Source organism: Pterocles gutturalis, unplaced genomic scaffold (assembly GCF_000699245.1).
Source record: "Pterocles gutturalis isolate BGI_N339 unplaced genomic scaffold, ASM69924v1 scaffold27276, whole genome shotgun sequence".
Taxonomy (NCBI): Eukaryota; Metazoa; Chordata; class Aves; order Pterocliformes; family Pteroclidae; genus Pterocles; species Pterocles gutturalis.
The window spans coordinates 121-23,076 of NW_010103808.1; the positions used below are offsets into that span (position 1 = coordinate 121).

A 22,956-nucleotide genomic window follows, 5' to 3' on the forward strand; every position below is an offset into this window, starting at 1 on the left:
GCGGGCAGTTGCAGTCCCTGGGGTGCGAGGTGTTTGTCCCCAGCGCTGGGCAGCCAGGGCTGGGCTGCGTTAAAGTACCCGGTGCTGAGCGCGGCGGGGTTTGAATGGGTGCAGGTGAGGTGCTGAGCAGAACGTAACCCTTGCTGGTGGCTGACAGAGCCCTGTACAGCCAGCTTGGTTTCCTGTAGGTGAGGGCTAATCTTAGTCCCTGCTCGTTAGTGTTTTTTCAGAGGGCCATAGTGAACATTTGCTTGAGAAGATGGCATGTGGTTTGGCTAAAGGTCACTAGCCATCTAGCCCCGACCTGTAGTCTGTCTGTACAGGAGACACTGGCTGTAATGTTGTCAAAGAATTGCTGAAATGATTTTCCCTTCCTTTAGTTTACAATGGATTTTGGATAAACAAGATCTATTGAAGGAACGCCAGAAAGACTTGAAATTTCTGACTGAAGAAGAATATTGGAAGCTACAGATATTTTTTACTAATGGTAAAACTGTTTTGTTTTTGTCTCTGCCATAAAATCCGTACAGTATCTGCCATGTCAAAGTGCAAGTTTGGTTTGCTTAGAGAATGTGATGTTTTCACTGTGATATTACATATACTATCACAACCGATTTTAACAAAGAATTGGAATGTCAGTAACATTGTCATTCGTTAGTTGTATTAACAATTTTAGGAGAACTTACAGGCAGTTTTTGGCTGCATATGTAATGTTTTAGCCTGTGATGGGACAAAACATGGTACGTTTTCCTATTTTCAAGAGGTTTTTACCAAAAACATAAAAAGAGGAGAAGCAAGCAGAAACTGTTAAGATAGCATACGAAAGGCTCAGTGTCAAGCATTAATAGTCAAAGTGGGCTCTTGGTGGGCTCTTAGGCTGCGGTAAGTATTTTATCTGATCTGTGCCATCTGATTAAACAGCAAAGCTTAGAAACTTGTTATTAACATTCAGTTACGTTCTTTGAAACCTGTACCATGGCCTGTGTTGTGTCTTGCCTTATGACTAATTCTCCAGCACTGTGTGGCTCTCAAATTGTCTGCAAGTTTCTGAGAGCTTTTGGCACACAGCCTGTTCTCCCATGGAGTTGGGGCTTGTCTGTGAAGTTATCTAAGACTTACTTGATCCTGCAAAGCATTTAACCATATGGATGGCCACATTGGAATGTATCAGATTACGCAGGCACTTAAACTCTTCTCTGTGCAATTTTTCAGCATTTTAAAAAAGCTCCCTAAGCAAAGGATATTGCTAAGTAGTAATTTGTGTGCAGACAGCTCTTTAAATAATTTTCGCAGCAGTCCTTTAAAGTACTGAATGCTTATTTTTTCAGCTATCTGGCCAGACCTACTTGAAACAGAAGTTAAGTGACTTTCCCAAGGCCACTGGAAGATCTTATGTCAGTGCTGGAATTATATCTGTGAAAGATACTTATCCTAGCTTCTCTCTTAGCTTAGCTATTTTTATAATAATTGCGTATGCTGCAAATCTGATTGCTGCGAATACATCTATGGTATTGCTTATAAGGCACCAGGAAATCAAGCTATCAGTGATTTACCTATTCAATCAATTCCTGAAATTTCTTGAGGTTAAAACAAAGTGTCATAGCTTCATAATGCAGAAAGAGAAGAATACTGATATTTCTAAAATTGTATTTCTATGCTAATTTTCACTAGTATTAATTTGAGTTATGAAATATGCTTTTTTTAAATGTTTCACTTCAGTATTTTTCTTGAGTAAACCAAGATTTACAAAGTAGATAAGGTGGATTCAGTTTGTGGTTCTCAGGGTCCTTTTCCTTGGCACTCCTTGCCTCCCTGAAGGTACAGTGTGTGACCTATGGCAGCTGGAGAACAGCTCTGACAGCATCTCCCTTGTGCTCATACGAACACAGCTTACCCTGGACGAGAGAGTGGTGCTGGGCTTTCATCCCCTCTGTAGCAGAGAGAGGCACCTTCATGGGTGGGACAGTCAGGGCCTGCTGTGTACTGGTGGGAGCTCAGGCAGAGCTTGCCGTGTTCAAGCCCTTGATATGTGTTGCATCATCACCTGCCTCTGAATAGAGATCCTGCTTCGGGTTTATAGAGCCTGCCCCTCTTCTCTCCCACCTCCTGCATTACCTGGGTAGGGATGTGAGTCTCGGCTTGTGACATTCAGGATGTGTCTGCCCAGGAGATGGTTGTTCCCTAAAGCTACCGAAAAATAGCTTTGAGAGAGGCAGCTTTGTACTGCTTCCTCGTTGGAAAACAAGTGCAATACATCACCTTATATGGCCATGTGCAACTACTCAGAATATTAATACTATCATCTTCTACAATAGTTCGAAAAAGGAAATTGATGTTGATTTCTCTCTTTGGATCACCAAGTTTTAATAGAGCTTTTGGTTGGAAAGCATGTTGATTGATGTTCCTTCCTGGTTTAGGGCAGAAGCTCTAATGTTTGTGTTACAGGCTACTCAAGATATTCAGATTTAAAACAATTTTTATTTAAAAAACCCCACTGAAACCACTTATTTGAAAACATAAGGGAATAAATAACCCAATAGCTTCTTTTAAAATATTTAAAAAATTAATTAGGAGTATTGGACTTTTTCCCAGCATATACAAGCTTCCATTTCATTAAGTCTCTCTAGGCTCTTGTCCATTTTTTTTCCCTAAACCACACTTGATTTTTCTCTGACAGCAGATGGCCTAACCGTTCCTGAAAATCTCACGGGAGTGGGAAACATATTTGGAGAATTCTGTTTAGCTTAATATTTGAATTTTTCTGATGCCCTAGTAGTGGGACAGCTTTGTAGCCCCATGGTCAAATCAAAGGGAAAAATCCTTTCAGATCTCCCAAGATCCACTATTAAATATTTTAATATTTGTACAGACATTGCATACTGGGCTTAACCTCTTTTCTAGCAGTATTGCTTGTCCTGCTGTCACTGGCAAGCTAGTCTCAATTTGGCATTCTTGTCCTTAGGAGAAGAGTGATATGACACAGACAGGGACTTAATGTTAACTTTGAGTAATCATAATGGGTGGCAAATCAGTTACCTTTCCCTGTGGGGGGGAAAAATGTTGCCAGTCATCAGTGCTGTTCAGGGTGGTTTTCTCCTTTTCTAGCCAACAGTGTCTTTGATATTTGTGTGTTTTAAAATGCTGTGATGCTCATTAAAAGTGAGAGTGGAGCGTGCCCTGACTGTTCCCAAAGGATATGCAACAAGACCATGGGAAAAAAATTCTGGACTTGTATGCTTAAACAGAGACCAAGAATTTAGCGATGGCTGATAACAGAATTGTTTGCTTTTCCCATCAGTGGTTGCTGTCTTGATCTTGCTGTCCATATTTTAAATGACTATCTAAGTGTATTTTAAATTATTGTTTTGGACATTTCTGGTGAGGGAGAAGAAATAGAAGAGGCAGTCTTAATACAGCCAAGCCTTCCTCAGAATAATGGCTGCAAAGAAGTAGGGAAAAAATAACAAGGAACAACCTTATGTTTCACTGTGCCACATTCTCTATATCCAACCCCTGCTCTTAATCCCAGCTTGATGCATCTGATTTGCTTGGCACCTTTCCTTTGCCTGGGAGGCCAAACAAGAGCTACCTGCACAGATGACACCAGGGTTGTTTCTTGGCCAACTGGCAGAGGACCACTGTGATGGAGCAGCTGACTGCGTCCTCTGGTCTCCCACCCCCTCTCCCTAGACTAAATATGTCATTTTTTTAACACCTGCTGCCTCTGCCAAATTTAATGACCATGTTTGTGTTGGCAGCTTTAGTTTTTTGAAAAAAAAAAAAAACACATCCATTTTGCATGGCACTGAAAAGCCATAGACTTATTTTAAGTGTTTGAATTTGTTTTTCTCTAAAATGGAATACCCAAGCTTTACTCTTCTGAGATTTGTGTTGTCATCTTCTTGAAGGTCATAACTTTGTACACAGTGAAGTCAAGTTACCTTTCCCTTTTTGAAGGTGTCCACAAGCTTCAGGATGCAGTGCTTCTTCACCTGCAGGTCTGTAGGTTTACAGCAACATGTTGTCTCACCAGAACAACGTATCTGAACAGAGGGAGAAGACTGCTGCTGCTCCTTAGAATCCCCAGCACTAGTCATGTTTTGAGATCCTTTGCTATTTGATGTCAAATTGTTGCAAAAACTCAACTCAAGCTTTTGTTCATTTTTTTTTTTTAAGTTATCCAGGCTTTAGGTGAACATCTTAAATTAAGACAACAAGTTATTGCCACTGCTACAGTCTACTTCAAGAGATTCTATGCCAGGTAGGACTGTTTACTATGATGGTACAAGAATAAAACATTTGCTAGGCACATTTTGGTAGCCCTTTAAAAATGCAGTTCTATATGAAAAACAGTGCCAGTTTTTGTTTTCTGGATGGTGTAAAGCTTTTATGCTAATAAAGTTAACTTAAGCTTTGCTTTTTCAAAAGGAGGTGTGGTGCTCTTAATAGATTAATCGTTCTACGTGTATGAAACAACATATTATAATTTTGTTGTAACATTTCAGATATTCCCTAAAAAGTATAGATCCAGTATTAATGGCTCCTACGTGTGTGTTTTTGGCATCCAAAGTAGAGGTATGAAGTATTACAATTTTTTAATGTAAAATTATGTGATGTATGAGAGACAGAAAACGTTTAGGACTTTTAATTTTTTTGTCATTCTTCATGCTTTGGGGGTTGAAACCTTCTCTTTTTTTGTATAGATTTCTATAGCATTTAAGAAAAGGAGATGGAGAAGGCCTTCAAACATGTTATTTAGTATTTGATCTTTCACAGTTTTGTCTGAATTACTAACCCTGAAGGGCCTCTGAAAATTGGAAGTATTTTAAATGACTGTTTCACTGTGATACAGTGTTTACATATTTACACGCGCTGTATTTTAAATTGTGCAGTTTCTCCTTTCTGGTGTGTTCTTCCTTATTTATGTTTACTCAAACTTTAAAACGTAATTTCAAATTTTTCTTAATTATCCTTTTCCCTTTCATATAATGAGGGATCCTCAGAGTTTACCACACTTTCATTACTTCAATTAAAAGTATCTTGTAGCTCAATACACTGTCTTTGATAAATTATCGTAAGGAACTGACCCACTAGGGACAGTGGTGAGAAGGTTCCATGCCTCCACCTTTAGAAGTCCATTTTAAATGTGGCCCAGAGTTAGCGTCAGCTGGGCCCTCTTCCTAGTCCTCTGTAACACAAGTTTTTCAGCTGCTTGAGAAGTATCTGCGTAATGGAAAAAACCCAAATTGGCCAGTTTGTGGTATGTCAGTGCTAATGAATTTTACAGGAGGAACTCCAGTATCTAGTGGATGGTAGAAGCAGTCCTACTAAAGCAGTGTCTACGTGTCATATCGTTATCTGTACAAATATTGTGATACCTTTCATTGAAGAGATGAAGGAAAGGAGAAAGATGCAGAGTACTGGAGAGAGTATTTTTTTATCAGCCTGTTAATTAAGCCTTTAAGAAAGTACAGACATAGAGTGTGTCTATGCAGATGTACCTTATATTTTAGAACTAATACTAGAAGTCTGTGCAGCCTTCCTTGTGCTAAAGCTTCTGCAACTTTAGAGGGCAGCTATAGCAGTAATGATTCAGCTATGCACTTCTCTGATAGAACACTATATGCAGAAAATTTTCATCTTGCTGGCTGTGTCAGCAGAGAAGCTAAGGCTTCATGGAAACATAAAAAAAGGTAGTTAATGGCAGGTTTCTAAAGACAGTTTTCTCTCCAACTGGGTTAAGGAAAAACAACATAACTTTTTGAAGCCCTCTTGTCTGTTTTCTATGCAGGGTGTTAGCCAACTGAGTTTTTGTGGCTTTAGTACCTTTCATAAATGTTTACTATTCCTCACCACTCAAACAACAAAGTAATTAATCAATGAAAAAAACTCTTTACCTAAGAGTTTACCCTGTTTGCCTTAAGGAAAGAAAAAGGGGTGGGGGAAAAAAAGATAAATTCTGCATAAAGAAGCCCAGATTAGTAAGAAGCTGTTATGTTAATGTGCAGTGTGAGTATATGGTGTTTCAGGTGGTTCACCTCATTTACCATTTTTCTTCAGGAATTTGGTGTTGTTTCAAATACGAGGTTGATTTCTGCTGCTACTTCTGTATGTAAGTATCGGTGATTTTCATTATTCTGTAGTTAGGTATCTCTATAGGGAGATCAGGCGTTTTGTTGGTTTTTTGTTTGTTTTCCTGCTTTTAAAAGGTAGCTTTTTATCAAGTCATGGCAGGGCTTGCATCTTGATTGCTAGGAGCTACTTAAAGCCATTTAGATTGAATAACTTCTGTTTCTACATAGAGAAATGGAAGGGTCCTTTCTGTGTTAGTTTTGTTAGATTCTGGTTGGAACTTATGCCAAGCATAAATAAAACCCAAGTAATAAAATTAAATGACTGAGGTTGATAAACCGTCTTGAGTAGTAAAATGAGTTCTGAACTACTTGAAGACAGAATTGGAAACCTAGGGCTTTTATTTGTCTGTTTTGTAAAAGGTGTAGCTCTGTGGAAGTACCTGTTTTCAGAATTCTTAGTAGGCTGTATAACTTCTATTTTTTTAATCCTTTTTTTCCCTCCATCATAAATTTAGTCTTTGCACATGATATTTATTTCTAAAATTACATTTAATAACCTATATATTGTTCACAAATAAATGCAATAAAATCACACTGTAGTTACTTAATTCTCTGTCTTTCCCACTGGCCTTACAATTCCCAGTTCCTGTAACTTGCATCTCATCCATCAAGGTCTTAAAGTGAGGGCTTCCATAACTGAATGCTACAATTTGACCCAGAAAGTCCAGCTGCTCTCAATAGGCAATTCCTGGCTGTGCTCTTCAAAATGTAGGTCAGTGCTTTCAAAATCCCTCTTAGCTGTTGAGGGGACAGGTGACTGGCTGCATCTGTAGCCTCCACATGCAGTGAGTATATCAGTCCATGGGGCTGGCCATATGACAGTTCCACCACCAGGAACTGAAATGCATCTTCACTGCCAGCATGACCAAGACCAGTACTGGATTCAGCAGTACAAGTTGCTATTTTTACAGCAGTGGCATTTCAAAGCACAGATGTGGCAGTTTTGATGCATCAGTGAGAAAGTTAGATGGATTTTGGTGAAGATGCAGTAGTTGATTTTACTTAGACTTTTAGTCCTGAGCCGTGCTGTTTCTGAAAATCCCAAGTCTCAGAATCCCGCAGTTTTTCCCCCACAGTTCTTCCTTCAGACCTAGGAGCCCTGCCTGATAAGTACTTTGCATTTCATGGAAGTGGGGACAAAAAGCAAGAGGCTTTCTCCTAGCGTTTATGTCATTCTACCTGGTCTTCCTTTGCCAGAGTTGCTTCAGTAGCACACAGCAATTTTTTTGGAGGTCTTAATACAAAAGGCAAAAAAAGATGAAGTAAGACCAGTAAAAGAAACCTAGCAAAAGGAGAGACTAGTGCAGTAGCGGTTGGTTGAAAAGGTTTGTTTGCTTTTGGTTGGGTAGAAACATGAAGTTAGTAACACATGCTTCCTTTGTGAGAAAGATAATCTCAGATTGGTTTTTGGCAACCTCTTCAAAAGCTTTTCGCTGTTTCCATAGCTCACTAGAAGGACAGCTCCATATGGTTGTGTCTGCAGCTCGCTTTGTGGGAAAAATGTTTTGTTTCCCTATCTTCTCCCTCAAAGTGGTTTATTATTTTACTATGTATCTCTTCAGGTTGCATGCTTTTTGAGAAACCTGTTTTATTCATTCTTCTCTTTCTTGAAGCAATTAAAATTTCCAACTAGTAGCCTAGTCTTATTGTCCTACAGCAAATTTTCTAGCAAAGTCCACCATAGGTCTAAACATCCTCTTTAGTCCAGAGGACTGACACTGTCTTTTCATCAGTGTAAATGGTGTATTGATTTTCTGGAAGTAGTATCAATTTGTAATATACTGTCTGTCATTAGTATAAGGAATATTGTCCACTACCAGGATGTTAAATGTTACCTGTTTTCCTTGGAGGATGGGAACTTGAAATAGATTTTCAAATGTTTAATTTGTACAAATTTCAAGTCCACATCCTCAAGTGTACTTAAATTTTCCTTTGCTCAGCATTCTAATATGAGATCACTCTGTTTTTGCAACTTAATGTAATTCTGAACAGTGCACTATTTGTACCTGTTCTCCTTGTAAAATGCATGAGGATAATACGTATCTAAATCAGGGATCATCATAAGCTAGAAAAGCAAGGATGTATTTGAATGTTCTTTTGGAGGCAAGTGTCTTGAAACACATAATATGCCTAAGCAGATGCTTAGGTGTCTCTCTTAAGGAGAGAAACACCCTTAAAATGTCTGATAATCCAGTGCCTAGGACGTTTATCTGCAGTGTGGTGAATTGACTTCTTGCTTTGAATTTGAGCCTGTTTTTTGCATACCCAAAATCTTTACATCATGGACATACGGTATCTCTTGGCTGAGCTTCCTGACCCTGCCTTCGGTCTTGCCTTTCTAAGACTTCATTATGTGGTTTAAAATCCTGTATGTTGAAGGAGGATTAAGTCTATGTAAAAAATCCCACGTGAAAATTCCATATGGATTTAGTATTGGCACTGAGATCCTGAAGAGATACCGGATTTGGAGTGCCATCAGGAGGTAGATAGCTCTGCGAATTATAACTTGTGGAAGGTTAGTGTCCATAAGCTAGTTGTAGTTAACCAGAAGATTTAATAGTATGCAAAGTGGCAGACAAGTATCTGGCTGAGTACGTATGCAAATCTGGGTTTCAGGTGTATTTCTCTAAAAAAAATATTATAACTTTTCTCTTTCAAATGAAAACCTTTTGTACTGCAAGCAGTTGTGCTGCCAGATGGATTTGAAGGGTTATATACAGATGAATTAATAAAAAGGGAAGGAAGTGAAAATATGAATTACATAATTTTTAACATACTGATTTCTCTTTACTGTAGTGAAAACTAGGTTTTCGTATGCCTTTCCGAAGGAGTTTCCTTATAGGATGAACCATGTAAGTATGCTGTTCAAAATACAACTTGATCAAATAAATTAAAAGACAAATAATTGTTAGCAGGAAATCCTGTCTTTTAAATTCTAAGGCAGAAATATTTTCATACTCATCTGTCAGGTTGCTCATAATTAGTTTTGGATAGGTTGTTGGGAAAGCTACTTTTAAAAGTGAAAAATCTTATATAACTCCCTTTCCTTAAATTGTTGACAGGAATACTATAAAGAGAAGTGATGTGACTGGGTGACTGAAGTAGTGATTTTTTAAATATAGTATGATGATAAAAAGATGTAGCTTTCTTTGAATGTTCTTGTTACAAATATACTGCTCCAGGGAAGGAGCACCCACCTGGGATGCTTCCAAGCTTGCTCAAAGGAGCAGTTGGCTTACAGAAAGCAGTTTTATTTTTGCCTGTACAATGTAATAGCTTTTGAAAAATGATTTTATTTATTATTTAAAATTTAGATTTACCAGTGGTTTTCAAGACATTCTCAGTCACAATGCTGAGAAATTTTGTACAGTTTTTCTTGGAACTAGTTTTGACCTGTGCTGTAGTATTTTGAAAGTTAAAATATTTTTAGATTGACTGACAAATATACTTCTTTTGTTGTTGTTTTGCTTTTCACCCAATGTAGAAAGCCAAATGATATATCAGAATATAAAATATGTAAGGCCTTGCAATAACATTGCACTGCTATTTTACAGATAAAGGCAAATGAAAATACATTTTAGAGTACTGCTTTCCTGTAGCAGAAGCAGTGCAGTCTTTTCCTTGGTGTAACTAGTACGTCACTATCTCTATGGAAAATGAGAGCTGATATAATTGCTACAATGGGACAGAATATTTCGTATGAAATTAAATCTGAAAATACATTTAAAGGCATGTTAGTGGCTTGCTGAAGAGGCTCTAACTCTGCGAAAGTACTTCTCTATTGCTATTAAGTGTTCGTACACTGGGAACAACTTGCCGTTGCCAGTTGTTGAAACAAATCAGACAAATCCTGCCAGTGAAGTAGCCTTTCATAGTAAACTTGATCCAGAATGTTTAAATGCATTGTTACTATGACTGGAGTTAACTTATAATGGTGGTAAGGCAATGGTTAATAATAGTTTGATTTTTGTTTGGTTTTGTAGTTTCCGATGAAATGCATTTAGGACCATTGGAAATATGTGTTGGTAATTCCTGTGCATTCATGATGTTAAACTGAATGCCAGTTAACTCTCTCTGCTGTCTGAAACGTGCTGCTGTGTAACTGTGATTTTACTTCTTTGCAGATACTAGAATGTGAATTCTATCTCTTAGAATTAATGGTAGGTGGTTTTTTTAGTGGTTTACTTTTTTTTTTTAACTGTTGCCTCAGTTTACGTTTTACCAATGAATTTTGAATTTTGTGCTATGAAATATGCATTATGCTGTCTTCTTTTTCCCCCCACTCTTAATTTTAGAATGATGTCCATGCAGGCCAAACATTTACATTTTCAGCAGAATGCCGTAATTACTGTGCTGTCATCTAGGCTGAGTGGGGGCATTCTCACCTCCTTGCGTTGAAGCTGGACAACTGAAAGAGTGCAGATTGCGGGGGCAGTGGGGACCAGAGGAATGTGTGTGGCTCTGCATCCTAGTGGTAGAGCACTGTTGGGAAGGGTAAAGCATAAGTTCTCTTTCCAGAACTGCTTCTGTTTTTAAAAGAAATGTAACTCTAAGTCCTGATACAGAGACTAGGATGGGATGTCAGTGTCCCTGTTTCCCCAGATGAATGGCTGCTCAAGAGCATAGAGAGTTGTATTCCTTCTATGCCCTCTTCTTGCCTGGAAGAATCTGGAGCTATACAATGGTCCAGCTGCAGCTAAAGGTATAGGTAATATCCCACTCAGCTAGTCTATAACCTGATAACTAAAGTAGTCTAGAAAGTGAGATACGAGTTTGAATCCTGTGAAAAATAAACTGAATTTGGGACCTCTCATTTTCTGAGATGGTTCTGTAACTGTTACGCTGTTGTATGAGGGGAGCACAGCATCGGATTTTCTTCCAGGCACTGTCAGAGAAGGGAGCTGTACCTGCTTTTTCTGAGGGTTGTTATCCCATTAGCTGTGTTTTCTAGGGCGGCTGAAAGGATGCAGCCCAGACTTCTTAGGGGACTTAGGCAAAGCGGTACCTCATTCTGCATGTTGGTTGGGCTTGGATGGGTTAGGCACCCGAGTTTGCTGTACTAGGGTAGTTCTGCCCTAGTGCAGAGAAAATGAGAGAGAAACCAGGGAGAAGCCTCGTGAGTTAGGCAGCCACCGAGAAAGGATATGTTTTGGGAACAGGGCACAGAGGAGGAAGGATCAAATTTTTTGTTTGTGCCTACAGTTGTTAAACACCTTTTTAGATATCCAGTTCAGATTTAGTCCTTGATACCTCTGCTATATGTGTTGGTTACTCTTGAGTTTTGTATACAGGAGTTTTATCCCAAGTAACTGCATTTGCAAGAAGTTACATTTTGGGTATTAGTTTATTATTCCAGTATGCTATGCAATATATGGTGTGTATAACTGTGGCTCATTTCAGTGTTCAGCACATGTATAATGCGGCGTTTCCCTATAGGATTGATACAGTTGGCTTCTTTCAGCGAGAGGGTTATTCCATCTTGTTTACACCAACCTGGGCCTGAAAAGAGGGGATTTGAGAGCAGTGTTTTTTTATTTTTCTTTCTTTCTTTCCAAACCAGTGTCAATTATTTTGGCATGCTTTCCATGTATGGTATTTAGTGACAGACTGTTTTCTGGCAGTGTTTTGTATTTTCAAGTGGGAATTACGGGTTTGTAAGCAAATGAGGTTTCAGTGTGCTGCAGATGTGGCTTTCTCTGTCTCTTAGGGGAAGGACATTGACAGACTGGCAACCATGCTCTGTAATGGTATTCTAGAGAGAGCACTGCCCTCATTAGAGAAGAGTTAGGTGTCAGAATGCTACTTAAAAAAATATTCAGTAATTGACTTGTAAATGGAATGTTTTTAATATGAACTGACAACACATTCTGCGTTGTAATTTAACTTTTATCCTATTGACATTTTTCCTAGGACTGCTGTTTGATAGTATATCATCCTTATAGACCTTTGCTCCAATATGTGCAAGATATGGGCCAAGAAGACATGCTGCTACCTCTCGCATGGTAATGGAAGACAACGGTTAACAATAGTGCCTCCTTTCAGCAATAAAGCGAGTGTTTAACAGTTATGCTTCAAGGGTGGTTAAGCAAAAGCAGGCTTAGCTGTATTTGAATACAAAGGGTGCCCTAGTTAACCTGCGCAAGTATATTTCCCTGACTTAACTTATTCTGTCTTTAACCCTGTAATGATTTTACTTTGCAGTGGTCTCATTTTAATTTTTAGACTAGCTCTAATAGCAGTTTTTTTGCACTACTGAATGGTGACTGTGAGTAGAGGTTAATCTTTTTCTATCGATGTTGGCTTTCAGTTGTATCTTGTCATAGGAGGTAGAAGCAATATATAGGGGTTTTTAGCCGTGTTATCAGAACTCTTACACTTGAACTGTTTCTCAAATACAGAAAGACAGTAAAAATACTACTTTTATGCTTGCCCTTATTTATTTGTGAAACAGTGATAATTGTTTTATGATGTACATCAACATCTTCTGCAGAAGGACATTTATGGTGCTATAATAGTGCTTCTAAGTAAAATTCTGCCGTGACTACAAGGAAAAAAATGAAAGACTTTAAGATATTTTACAAGCGAAGAGATCTATTCCCTTGCTTTTTTTCCCTGCAGTCTCACTGTTCTACCATCTGGGTAACTGACAAAATATGTATAAACTGACAGTTTTTGAAGCCATCTAGTGTAAAGGTGCATAGGACGATACTTAAAAGTTCTTTTTTGCACAGGAGGATAGTGAATGACACATATAGAACTGATCTTTGTCTGCTGTACCCTCCTTTCATGATAGCTCTAGGTAAGTAACAGTAGTAATGCCTGTTGTTATGTTTAAACAGATGTATTCTGTGTGCTGTCCCATCAACAATAATTCCTTAGAGTGCCTTCATAAGGTGCTTCAGTTTGCATTTCATACAGTACTCACAGTGTAGCCTTGCAACTTAAAAAGTCTTGAAGAAAAATCAGATCCCGAGTTTTCTCTGTTGAACTGTATAGTGTTTATAAAAAATAGAATGTTTCTAACTGTATCATGAGTGGATCTTTGTTCAATACCCATGCTGATCTTTGCAGCTTGCCTACATGTGGCCTGTGTTGTCCAGCAGAAGGATGCAAGGCAGTGGTTTGCCGAGCTATCTGTCGATATGGAAAAGGTACTCTGTTTTTAATTCCTGCCACCTGTTACAGACTAATCAGAAATGGTAGTCATGGTTATAAAACTACTCTCTTACATGTCTGCGCTACTGATTTGAACTTCATTCAGTGATCATGTGTTAGGTGCTGTTGAAATTAGGTACATTTCTTGGGGAGGGAGACAATGTCAGGTCATTCTGTTATCACCTGGCTGTGAAAGTCAAGGGAGAGCTATTGCATAATGGCAAAGTGTTGCTGGTGTTGCCATTTTTCAGATGCAAGTATAAAACCAACATATTTTGCATTTTTTGCCAGAGAAAGAATTCCCAGTGTTTTTTGTCATTCAATATTGCCAGCATGAGTCTGACTTTTAAATTATAGTGTGTGTGATTTTTCTGATTCACCTTTCAGCATCATGTCTATGTACTGTTCTCATTTTCTTCCTGTAAATGTACATGGTATAGCAGAGTGTAAAACATTCTTGATGCTTTCAGGATGACCAGGACTGTGACTTCAGTCAATGTTAAACAAGGGGATGCCAAGATCATTCAGTGGAGTTCCCTGCTACTGCAAATGCAATGTCAAATAATCCCCTTTGTAAATTTATCAGGTTCCAAGGTGCAGTTGTTCTCATACTGATAATGTTCTTCTTCTTCACTAGGTCCTTTTACTTTTTAGGTTGACTTCTTTAATCTTTGTTTAGCTCCAGCAAGCAAGCAAAACTAGTACTCGTACTCCTTATCACACTGTTTCACTCTGCACATATTTTTTAGTCTATCTTTTTTTGAAATGGAATGTCTGGAATGAAATAGCATATTATGTATGAGACATACCATTGCCCTCTGTGCCCTCGGTATTGCCCTTTATCCCAGCGGTGATATCCTGGCGTTGTGTTTGTATTCCAGAATTCGTCTTCAAATTTTAGCACAGTGTGGATGCTATATTGCATCAAGAGCTCTGTGAATTGTGCTGTCATGGATGTAAAAGCAGGGTGATAATAAATTGGTAGCAGAGGAGAACCAACCTATATTTGACAGATAAGGTTATCATAAGCTTGATACTGAACATTTTTGAATGTTTAAATGTCTTGGTTCTCATGCCAGTGATACAATCTAAGGTTGATTTTTTTACACTAACACCACGGACCTCTTAGCCAACTATGACTTTTGTTTCAAGGATATATATTGTTCTAGCACTTAATCAAAGTCCATGCTTTAAAAAGAAGAAAGAAGTCTACTTTATTATTTTAGAGAATGATGAAACAAATTATGAACCAAACATTACCCACCTTTTATATAAAATATTGCACTAGAGATTTAATAGGAAATTAAGGTAGCTGAGGTGCAGTAGATAGAAAATGTCCAAACTGGTAAAGAATGCCTGTTTTTCCATAAGTGGAATATGACAGTTCAACAATTCTTATTGCATGTACATAATATTAATAAGTATTTAAACACTCTGTGGCTCTTTATTTCTTGGAAGGAAAGAATTCAGACCAATGTTTTGTGGTTTTGGGCTTTTTTTTTTCCTTACACTGTGCATCTGATGTGTATAGAACATTGATAATGGTCAGTTACTGTATTGGTAATCCATGGTCATCTAGTTGCAGTCGTGCTGCCAGGTGTCCATATTTTCCCAGTAGCATGGTTATAAGTTGTGGCAGTAGTTGCAAATTAATAAACAAAAAGCTATTTAGGTTGCAGGAGAGGAGGAGTGGTATATACAGTTGAATGGGAGGGAAGGTATTCTGTTCAGGCTTCCAATCACCATTAAATCAAAAAACCTAATTATAGAAATGGTTGATTGCCAGACAAGATTAAATGTGAGACAGCTCTGTTTATTATATGAAAATTGTGATGCTTAGTTTCAGTTTGGGGCACATTTAGTTTAATGCGCACTTAAACTGACTATGACAAAGATAAAATCACTATTGTGTCTGACCTTAGGATCTCTTTTCTTTCTAATCAGATTTTAGAAATAATCAGGGTTATTCTGAAGCTGTATGAGCAGTGGAAGAACTTTGATGAGAGGAAAGAGATGGCTACTATTCTTAGTAAAATGCCTAAACCAAAACCACCTCCAAACAGGTACTGTACTTCCTTAATACACCTCTCATATGGGAAAAAAGTGACTACTGTCTTAAGGAGTAAATGTTTAATTTGAGGTATAGCGTATGTTTTTACAGTGCAGACCTTTATATTACAAACAGACAGTCTGATTTTTCAGGAGCTAGCGAGAAGCAGAACATTCGTTGTTTTATGGAGAGCATTAATGTGATTAGAATGTGATCAATACAGCTTACCAAATGTAAGGAACCCCGGTGTGAGGCTCCGTGGCTGGGCCAGATTAGTTGGAACTGGGCCTGCTTAATGTCGTATTTAATGACAATTATTAAATATCACTGTTGGGAATCTGCACACATGCTTATGTAATGTGAACTTTGAAATGCTGACTTCAGAAGTAGATTCAGCAGGCAGCTGCATAGGGATATATTGGAATTATTATTCAAATAACTACACTGAAGTTGTTTATACATGCTGAGAATAACCTTTGTATTTTTAATGAAATCGAGCAGAATGTCTTAACCAATTTGTCTATATGTTGAAGTATTTTCCTTCAAAAGGTTTATACTACTTTCAGAATACCATATTATTTAATTAAAAAAAAGGACAAAAATGTAACATGATGCTTCTTTTGAAGACCTTTTTTTTTTTCTTCTTCCAAACAGTGAAGGAGAACAGGGTCCAAATGGTAGCCAGAACTCTAGTTATAGCCAATCTTAAGACATTCCAAAGAATTTCTTTATGGACCACTTTGACTCAAGGCATCCTGGGATCTTTCCTGTGTTCATAAAATGGACAGAAGGTTTTAGTAACATCTTTGACAAAGAACTTGAAGAAGAAATAGCTTGTTTGTGTCAAGCATTTTGAAAGCTTTTTCTCTAAAACTGTATCATTTTCTCTGACGCTGGAGCAAATGTACTAAGATTTTTCAGTCTAAGGAATCAAACTTTAAACCAAGCTGCAAAGATTAACACTATCCACTTGAAAAAAAAAAGGTTAATTATTGGTTTTGTTTGCTTTGAGAAAATTGTAACTTGCCATCGAAAGTGAACTATTTTTTAAAGCGAGGGTAACCTGAAGCCTAACTGTAACTGTATTAATGACTTGTGTTGTCTTCATTTTGTTCGTGACTGAAGGAGGGTAGTGCACTGTATCTTAAGTCTATTAATTATCTTGAGTTTTGTTGATTTTTTTAAAAATAGATGTGGGTTCTCTAACAAAGCAACACAGGAATCCTTCAGAAACAAAGCCTAGAAGAGCCTGCAAAGAATATTGTCACAGTTTTAATGAAAGCTGCAGGAAAGAAATTCAGTTCCTTTTCTGGATTAGAAAAATGCTGTTTTACTCAGTAGATGTACTTGGATGTTTTTGCCATGAGGTGTAGTAGCCCAGCTTACCAGAGAAGTGCAATATGTATAGTGATTCTGCAGTTTTCGTAAACATTTCAAGTATTAGGAATTAAAAAAACCCAACATAACGATGATTATTTTTTTGCAAGTAAATGTACTGTACAATTGGACTATTTCACAATCAAGTACAAATCTGGATATAATTGCTATTTTTTATGGTGGATTTTTTTTGTACAAAATATATACACTGTTAGTCTGCCTTCACTGTTAGTGTGAATTTGTGTGGAGAGTTTATTTAAGAGGATTAAGCTTTCGGTGAGCATCATAATGGCTAATTTTAATTGTGATGTTAGAAGCAACTCTTTAGAATAACTGAAATGGGATTCCTTGGTTAACTATGTGCTGGAGAAAATGAGATTCCTTCAAACAGAAGGCCGTATCCTGTGTTCCTTACTCAGGCAGATATCCCACTGAGGTCAGGAATTGGCCTAAAAAGAATTTATTGATTTTTAGATGACATTGTTTCTAATTAAGTTCTGTACAACTTCATTTTGAATTATAATGCCAACTTGCCCAAGTATAAAAATTGAATGATAAAATAAAGTGCAGAAACATGGTTCTCCATTTTTTTTCCTGAAGCAACACATTTCACTGATCTGAAATATTGAAGGGAAATTCTTGAAAACCCTTGCTCTATGATGTGTCTTGGTTCAGAAAACTGGCCCCTTAAACCCTGTTTTTGCAGATACCTGTCTTTGTAATCGACTGGTCATTCAGTGAAATATAACTGAAGGGTGTTTGTATGTAGCTCATTAAGCTACTAGCATTTATTTCTGTTCAGGTTATTTTTGTAAAACATAAAGTAAACAAGCCCAAACCACTTTGGTGAGATAGAAAATACATACAGGTTGGTCTTTGCTACTTTTGTTGCCATTGATCCATGCCTTTTATAGACACTTGATTGATGAAGTGGAATTTGGCTATTTGCCTTTGTTTTTTGACGTCTAAAATGTGCTATTTGTAACGTGGACTTGGGGAGCAGAAATAAATCAATGTAACTTGACCACGGTGTGGAGTTCTTAAACAGGAACTGTTCTTTAGGTAAACATCAGTCTCCTCACATATACCACATAATCTGTAATCTGCTAAGAAAGCAAATGTTTTGAAATTAGGGATTTCACACTATTAATGAAGAATTCTGGCTGGAGTGATTATTCTTGCGCTCAAGAGTTTTGCAGACTTTATTTCACACCTATATGACCTGAACCTCAGAGCTAAAGTATTGGGCACTTCCTGATGGTAAATAGAAGTATCCCAAGTTATTTCTCTACTGGGGAGGTGAAGATAGTTTTACCAGCTCTCATTCTAGTGTAAATAGCAAGAGGCAATAAAGCACAAAGGAATGGGTTTCAGTGATGACAGTTATAAAAAGAAAGATGTAAACTGGAACATCAGGAAATGGAACGTAATGTGAATTCAACAGCTGTGCTACCAACCAGGTGGAAAAAAATCACCTTTACTGTGCTTCATTTCAAAGGAGAGAAATGCCTTAAAATGAGGAATCTCATTAAAGGAGAGGTAGCTGAAAGTCTTCACAGATAATATGGTTACAGGTGACAGCAGAGTGTCAAAGCAAACACAGGCCATCTATGCCAAAAAGATTTAAGGAAAAATCTGAAAGGAAGCAAACTGAACTGGATCAGACAAGTTATTTAACTCAAAAAGCATGATCTGAAAAGCAAGTTATATCTACATAAGAAAGATACAAAGACAGACACAGGAATGATCACCTTGCAAAAAACTACCAAGACTACTAAAACCTAAATCTGACAAGACTAATAAAAACTAATGAAAATAAAGAAGAGGTATACAGTGGCTTTCCTATTAAAAAAAAAAAAAAATCCACACCCATTCAGCTCAGGAAAGATAGCAGAGGTCTAGAAAAATCATGAACGGTGGGAAGATTGATGAGGTGACAACTGTTCATCACTTCTGACAGAAGCAGCAGGAGCATCTGATGAAAACAATAGGTGGCAAGTTGAGAAGCAACAAAGGCAAAGACTTAAACCCAATGCAGCCTGCTGTGGCTGCTGGGAGTTTGCACTGAAAATTTACAAATGCTCAAATATTCCAAGACATGCAAAGCCTGAAGGAAGTATCAAAGATGCTGAGTTGCAAATGAGAATAATCTGAGGATTGTATTACTACATACTTGTTCCGTTCTATGCTCTTCTTCAGATGTTTATTACCAGCTGCTGACAAACAGAAAATAATGGGCTAGACAGATCTTGGCATGACCCAGTCTAACTGTTTATTGTTCATTTGTTGTGGCAATGTAGTTTTAGATGTTCCCAACAAACTTTGATGTAGCTACAAAAGGAAGCACTGGCCACTTATGACTAAATCGTGACCAAGTTTAGTTGATTAGATCTCCTCGCTTTGTTCATCTGAATACTGAAGTTTGGTGGCTCAGTCAATACAGCTAGGCATGATTAATTACACATTTAGCTAAATATTTTCTGTGTGTCTCAAATTTTCTATATAATCTGACCTTATTGATCTAGATCAAAAGGCATCATTACTCCTGGTGAGGCCTGGCACAATGCAGCCAGCAGTGTGCTTCAGTTGCCCCTGTCACTGTGTGCCCACAGCATTGTGAAACTGACGGTCTACGTCCTGTTAAACAGGCAAAATTAATAATCATAGGTTTTGGCTAAATCCAAAAAAACTGTTGGCATCTGTTACTCCTCCTGATCCAGTCTGAAAAGGAACTTTCAGGAGCAAGATAGTGAGAACTGCAGAGTAATTGACTACAAGTTAACACCCATCCTCATCCTAGCATTTTAATTTCATTTTACTCCCTTTAATTAATCAGTTAAACTAAACCAGTATTTTGGAAACTAGTCTAAATTCTGGTTCTTAAGTGGTTTGCATTTTTTTTATGGATTGGAAACAAAGTATAGCAATAAGACCACTAAAAAGTCAATGATACTTTGAAGAAAAATGCACTTATTACTCAATATCACAACAGCTCCACTACAGGGTCTCCAATTATTAGCAAAGATGAGGGAGCAGAAACCCCTGTAAGATACACCATCAGGGCAGCATAGCTAATACAGCTGGCTGTGCTAACTGCAGGAGTTCTCCTCTAGAAACAAAGGACTGCAGAGAGACTGCGGCACTTACTAGAAATAAAATTCTAGTAAGATTAGTTGCTTTTTCTTTGTTCTGTAAACTTGAGTGGGTCTATTTTTTAGGTCCTCTTCTCACCATGCAGACTGCACAGTCAGAATGGAAGAGCTGTGGGGTAAGTGCACGTTGCCTGAAATGTTGATTAGAGCAGAACCAGAAATTTTGTCTTTTTTTCCAGATGTCCTGCAGAGTCCCAAATTTCTGTGCTAGGACTTAAACTTTCTAGAGGCCAAAGCAATTCACCTTTGCTAGTTACCCTGAACTACTAACAGCATTAAAAACCAAACAAAATCCTTAAAATCATGACTATGCAAATTTATAGGTGGCAAAGGGGTTGGGTCGGTTTGTTTTTTGAAGTTTAAGACATGCAAATTAACATACACAAAAGAAGGAAGGGAGTTTAGTAACTTCCGTGGACACCTCAAATTTTGCAGCCTAAAATGATTACATCTCTAAGAATAACTTGATATATAGGCAGGTTCTCACTTGATACCAAGCTGCTGAGGGAACAGAAGTTGACCAAATGCTATAGTATTTTGTGCTAAGAAGCAGATCTGCGTATAAAAATTCCTTATTTTAAAATGAGGAATCACAGAACATTTTGAACAGCGAGTATGCTAGCATCTGGTCAATTTTCCTTTGTATTTTCTGACCAGTAGTGAAGTTTTGGCCTTACAATAACATAGTACATACCTAAAAATTTGTATTTTGCTTGTACTCTTTGATAACACAGCAACTATTTTAAAACTCCAGCTACACATGAAGTATAATAAATCTGTGTTTAGGGCAGTTACCCCAGCTATTCTAAACAAACTACCCAACACAGTTATTTGGGAAAGGATAAATTTTATTTGTCCTATCATCATTAGTTTAAACAGTCATAAACTATGTCGTACAAAAAATCTTAGCAATCATAATAAGCACTTCAGTTTTCTTCACATACTTTCACCAAAAAATGTAGTCCAAAGTAAAGGCTGAACAAATTTAATGTCCTATTCATGTCATAGTCTTTAGATATAATTTAAACCTAGCGGTTGATATGCATGGCTATTTTAAGGTGAATGTCCATTTACACAAGGAAACAGGAGTGGGCTGTGTTCTGGAAAAGGAATGTGTGTAGTTTGAATGTTAAAACCTACAAAACATCCTGAAGCCTTGATGGGGCAAGGGTTGGAGTAGTCATCTTCATTTTTTCTCTGGAGGTTCATGTTTTACCCAATCCTCAAAGCCACCAGCATATTGCTGAACTCTGAAAATATCCAGAAGATACAATGTTAGGGAGGACTATTTTTGAAAAAAGTATCTAAGAGGACATGACCAAAAAAAAACATTAAGGAAAAAAAACCATAGAGAAATTCTGTGTACTCTGTAACTCTTTTCTTCCAAATGCTGGAGATCAAACCTCAAGCAAGTAGTAGCAGCTGGATCAATGAAACAGTTTGCCACTTTTTTTTAAAAAAAGAGAGAACAGACTCACTGTGGTGGGACATGTTATTATGTCTAACACTTAAGATGTCATCAAATAAATGCAGCACACTGATCTTCCTTGCAAACCTACCTGCTCAATAGATCTGACATAAGCCTGCACAAAACAAACTCTGGAAAACAAAAACCCATCATGCAAAACAATACTGACTCCTGCAATCAGGCAGCATGAAAAGCAGGTAATGGAGGATATTTTGCACTTATTAAAACAATATATGTATAAAACAAGAATGTGGTTCCATACTTTTGACTAGAATTAGCAGGGGTATTCCAGTTCATGAACTGCAGTTCAGTGAAAACATGAGGAAACAAACTTTAACAATTTTTAAAATTCTATCTGCAGTCTTCAAGCCAGCAAGGCACCTTCTGGCACAGAAGTAACAATTCTGCCAACCAAACGCTGTTACTGCTTTCACTCTTATCAATCTCACTGGGTTTCTGGCGATTGCCTTCACTGCTTTACGCCTGGCAAAGAATCCAATGCTTTACTGAAAGTCAAGGCGTATGTCAACAGTGAACTGTACAGCTAGAACTGCAATTTAACAAAGGGTGTGGTTTCATAAACTTCTAAATCTAATTTAAGATTGTACTTCTACCAAAGGAATTAGTTCTCCACCTTTCCAGTCATGCTGTGGCTCAAGACTAGTGCTTATGAAGCTGTATAAGGAAGCAAGGTCTTGGTGAGGGACCCCAAGAGGCAGAAGGACCCTTCAGTGGCAGCACACTCTTGCAGCAGATTGCATCACCTGTGGCACATGCGCAGAGCTGCTGAGGGGTTTCATACGCCTTACTTTGCTGGAACACCCAATGGCATCTTTCAAGGTTCAGTGAAGAGAAGAGGAAGTGTCTATCTCAAATACCAGTCATTTTGTTCATATTCCACGTTTAAATGTCTACCCTTGCCCACAAGAAGCTACGTACGAGTTCTGCTTCATGAGGGGAGGCCACATTAATCCCATCCTTACTCCCAGAAGTCATACCTGCTGAAACCCAAGGATGTGGCAAAACCGAGTGCTTGTTTACTTCTTTTTCCTGACAAACAGGAGAAAACCACAGGGTCTGACTTGGATGGCATCTTTTCATTGTACTGCTCCTTGAACTTCGTTGGGTCCATTTGTAGAGCTTCCACTAATTCACCCACTGCGAAATACAAGGGAAAAAAAGAGTCTCATTTATTCTCCATCCACAGACAGGCTTACATGGTAAGGCTTCTAATTCCTCTGGAGGAAAAGTTCAGCCTCACAACACACCAGCAGCTGTGTAGCACTGCCACCCGTCCGCACCCTGACCACGGAGCCAAGCAGCAACACCCCCTGGAGGAAAAGTTCAGCCTCACAACACACTAGCAGCTGTGTAGCACGGCTCCCCTTTGCCCAGCTCTGCCACCCGTCCGCACCCTGACCACGGAGCCAAGCAGCAACACCCCACCTCTCCGGGTACCTCTGCCAACAACTTACAAGGTATGTTGATGGACGCTGGGATTTTTCCGTCTCTGTCGATCTCCCACCTCTCCCGCACATCTATGTGGAGGACGTTGCTCTTCTTCAAGTCTTTTAGCTCTTGTTAGGAAAGGCTATGCGCCCCGCCGGCACAGAGCCTGCG

General features: G+C 38.2%; 2 protein-coding genes across 3 annotated transcripts; one reads left to right on the plus strand and one right to left on the minus strand.

Annotated features, from left to right (window-relative positions):
* Positions 1 to 364: 364 nt before the first annotated feature.
* On the plus strand, positions 365 to 17,286 carry CCNC (cyclin C). 2 transcript variants are annotated; one of them, XM_010086851.1, is made up of 12 exons: positions 1,393 to 1,408; positions 3,957 to 3,998; positions 4,177 to 4,261; positions 4,506 to 4,575; positions 6,061 to 6,112; positions 8,931 to 8,986; positions 10,259 to 10,294; positions 12,045 to 12,136; positions 12,866 to 12,933; positions 13,206 to 13,285; positions 15,234 to 15,352; positions 15,994 to 16,661. In XM_010086851.1, exons 1-12 carry the CDS (start codon positions 1,393 to 1,395, stop codon positions 16,046 to 16,048), a joined length of 771 nt encoding a protein of 256 aa, XP_010085153.1. In that variant the 3' UTR covers positions 16,049 to 16,661. The 2 variants fall into 2 exon arrangements, with proteins under 2 accessions (XP_010085154.1, XP_010085153.1); XM_010086852.1 differs by lacking the exons at positions 1,393 to 1,408; positions 3,957 to 3,998 and adding an exon at positions 365 to 487 and having other exon boundaries at positions 15,994 to 17,286.
* A 3,768-nt stretch (positions 17,287 to 21,054) lies between these two features.
* LOC104460072 (thiosulfate sulfurtransferase/rhodanese-like domain-containing protein 3) lies at positions 21,055 to 22,923 on the minus strand (the record flags this gene model as incomplete). Its single annotated transcript, XM_010086853.1, is given in 3 exon segments — positions 21,055 to 21,118; positions 22,335 to 22,494; positions 22,812 to 22,923. Coding segments are annotated over 3 exon segments (336 nt in total), but the record flags the coding sequence as incomplete, so codon positions are not given.
* Positions 22,924 to 22,956: the final 33 nt, after the last annotated feature.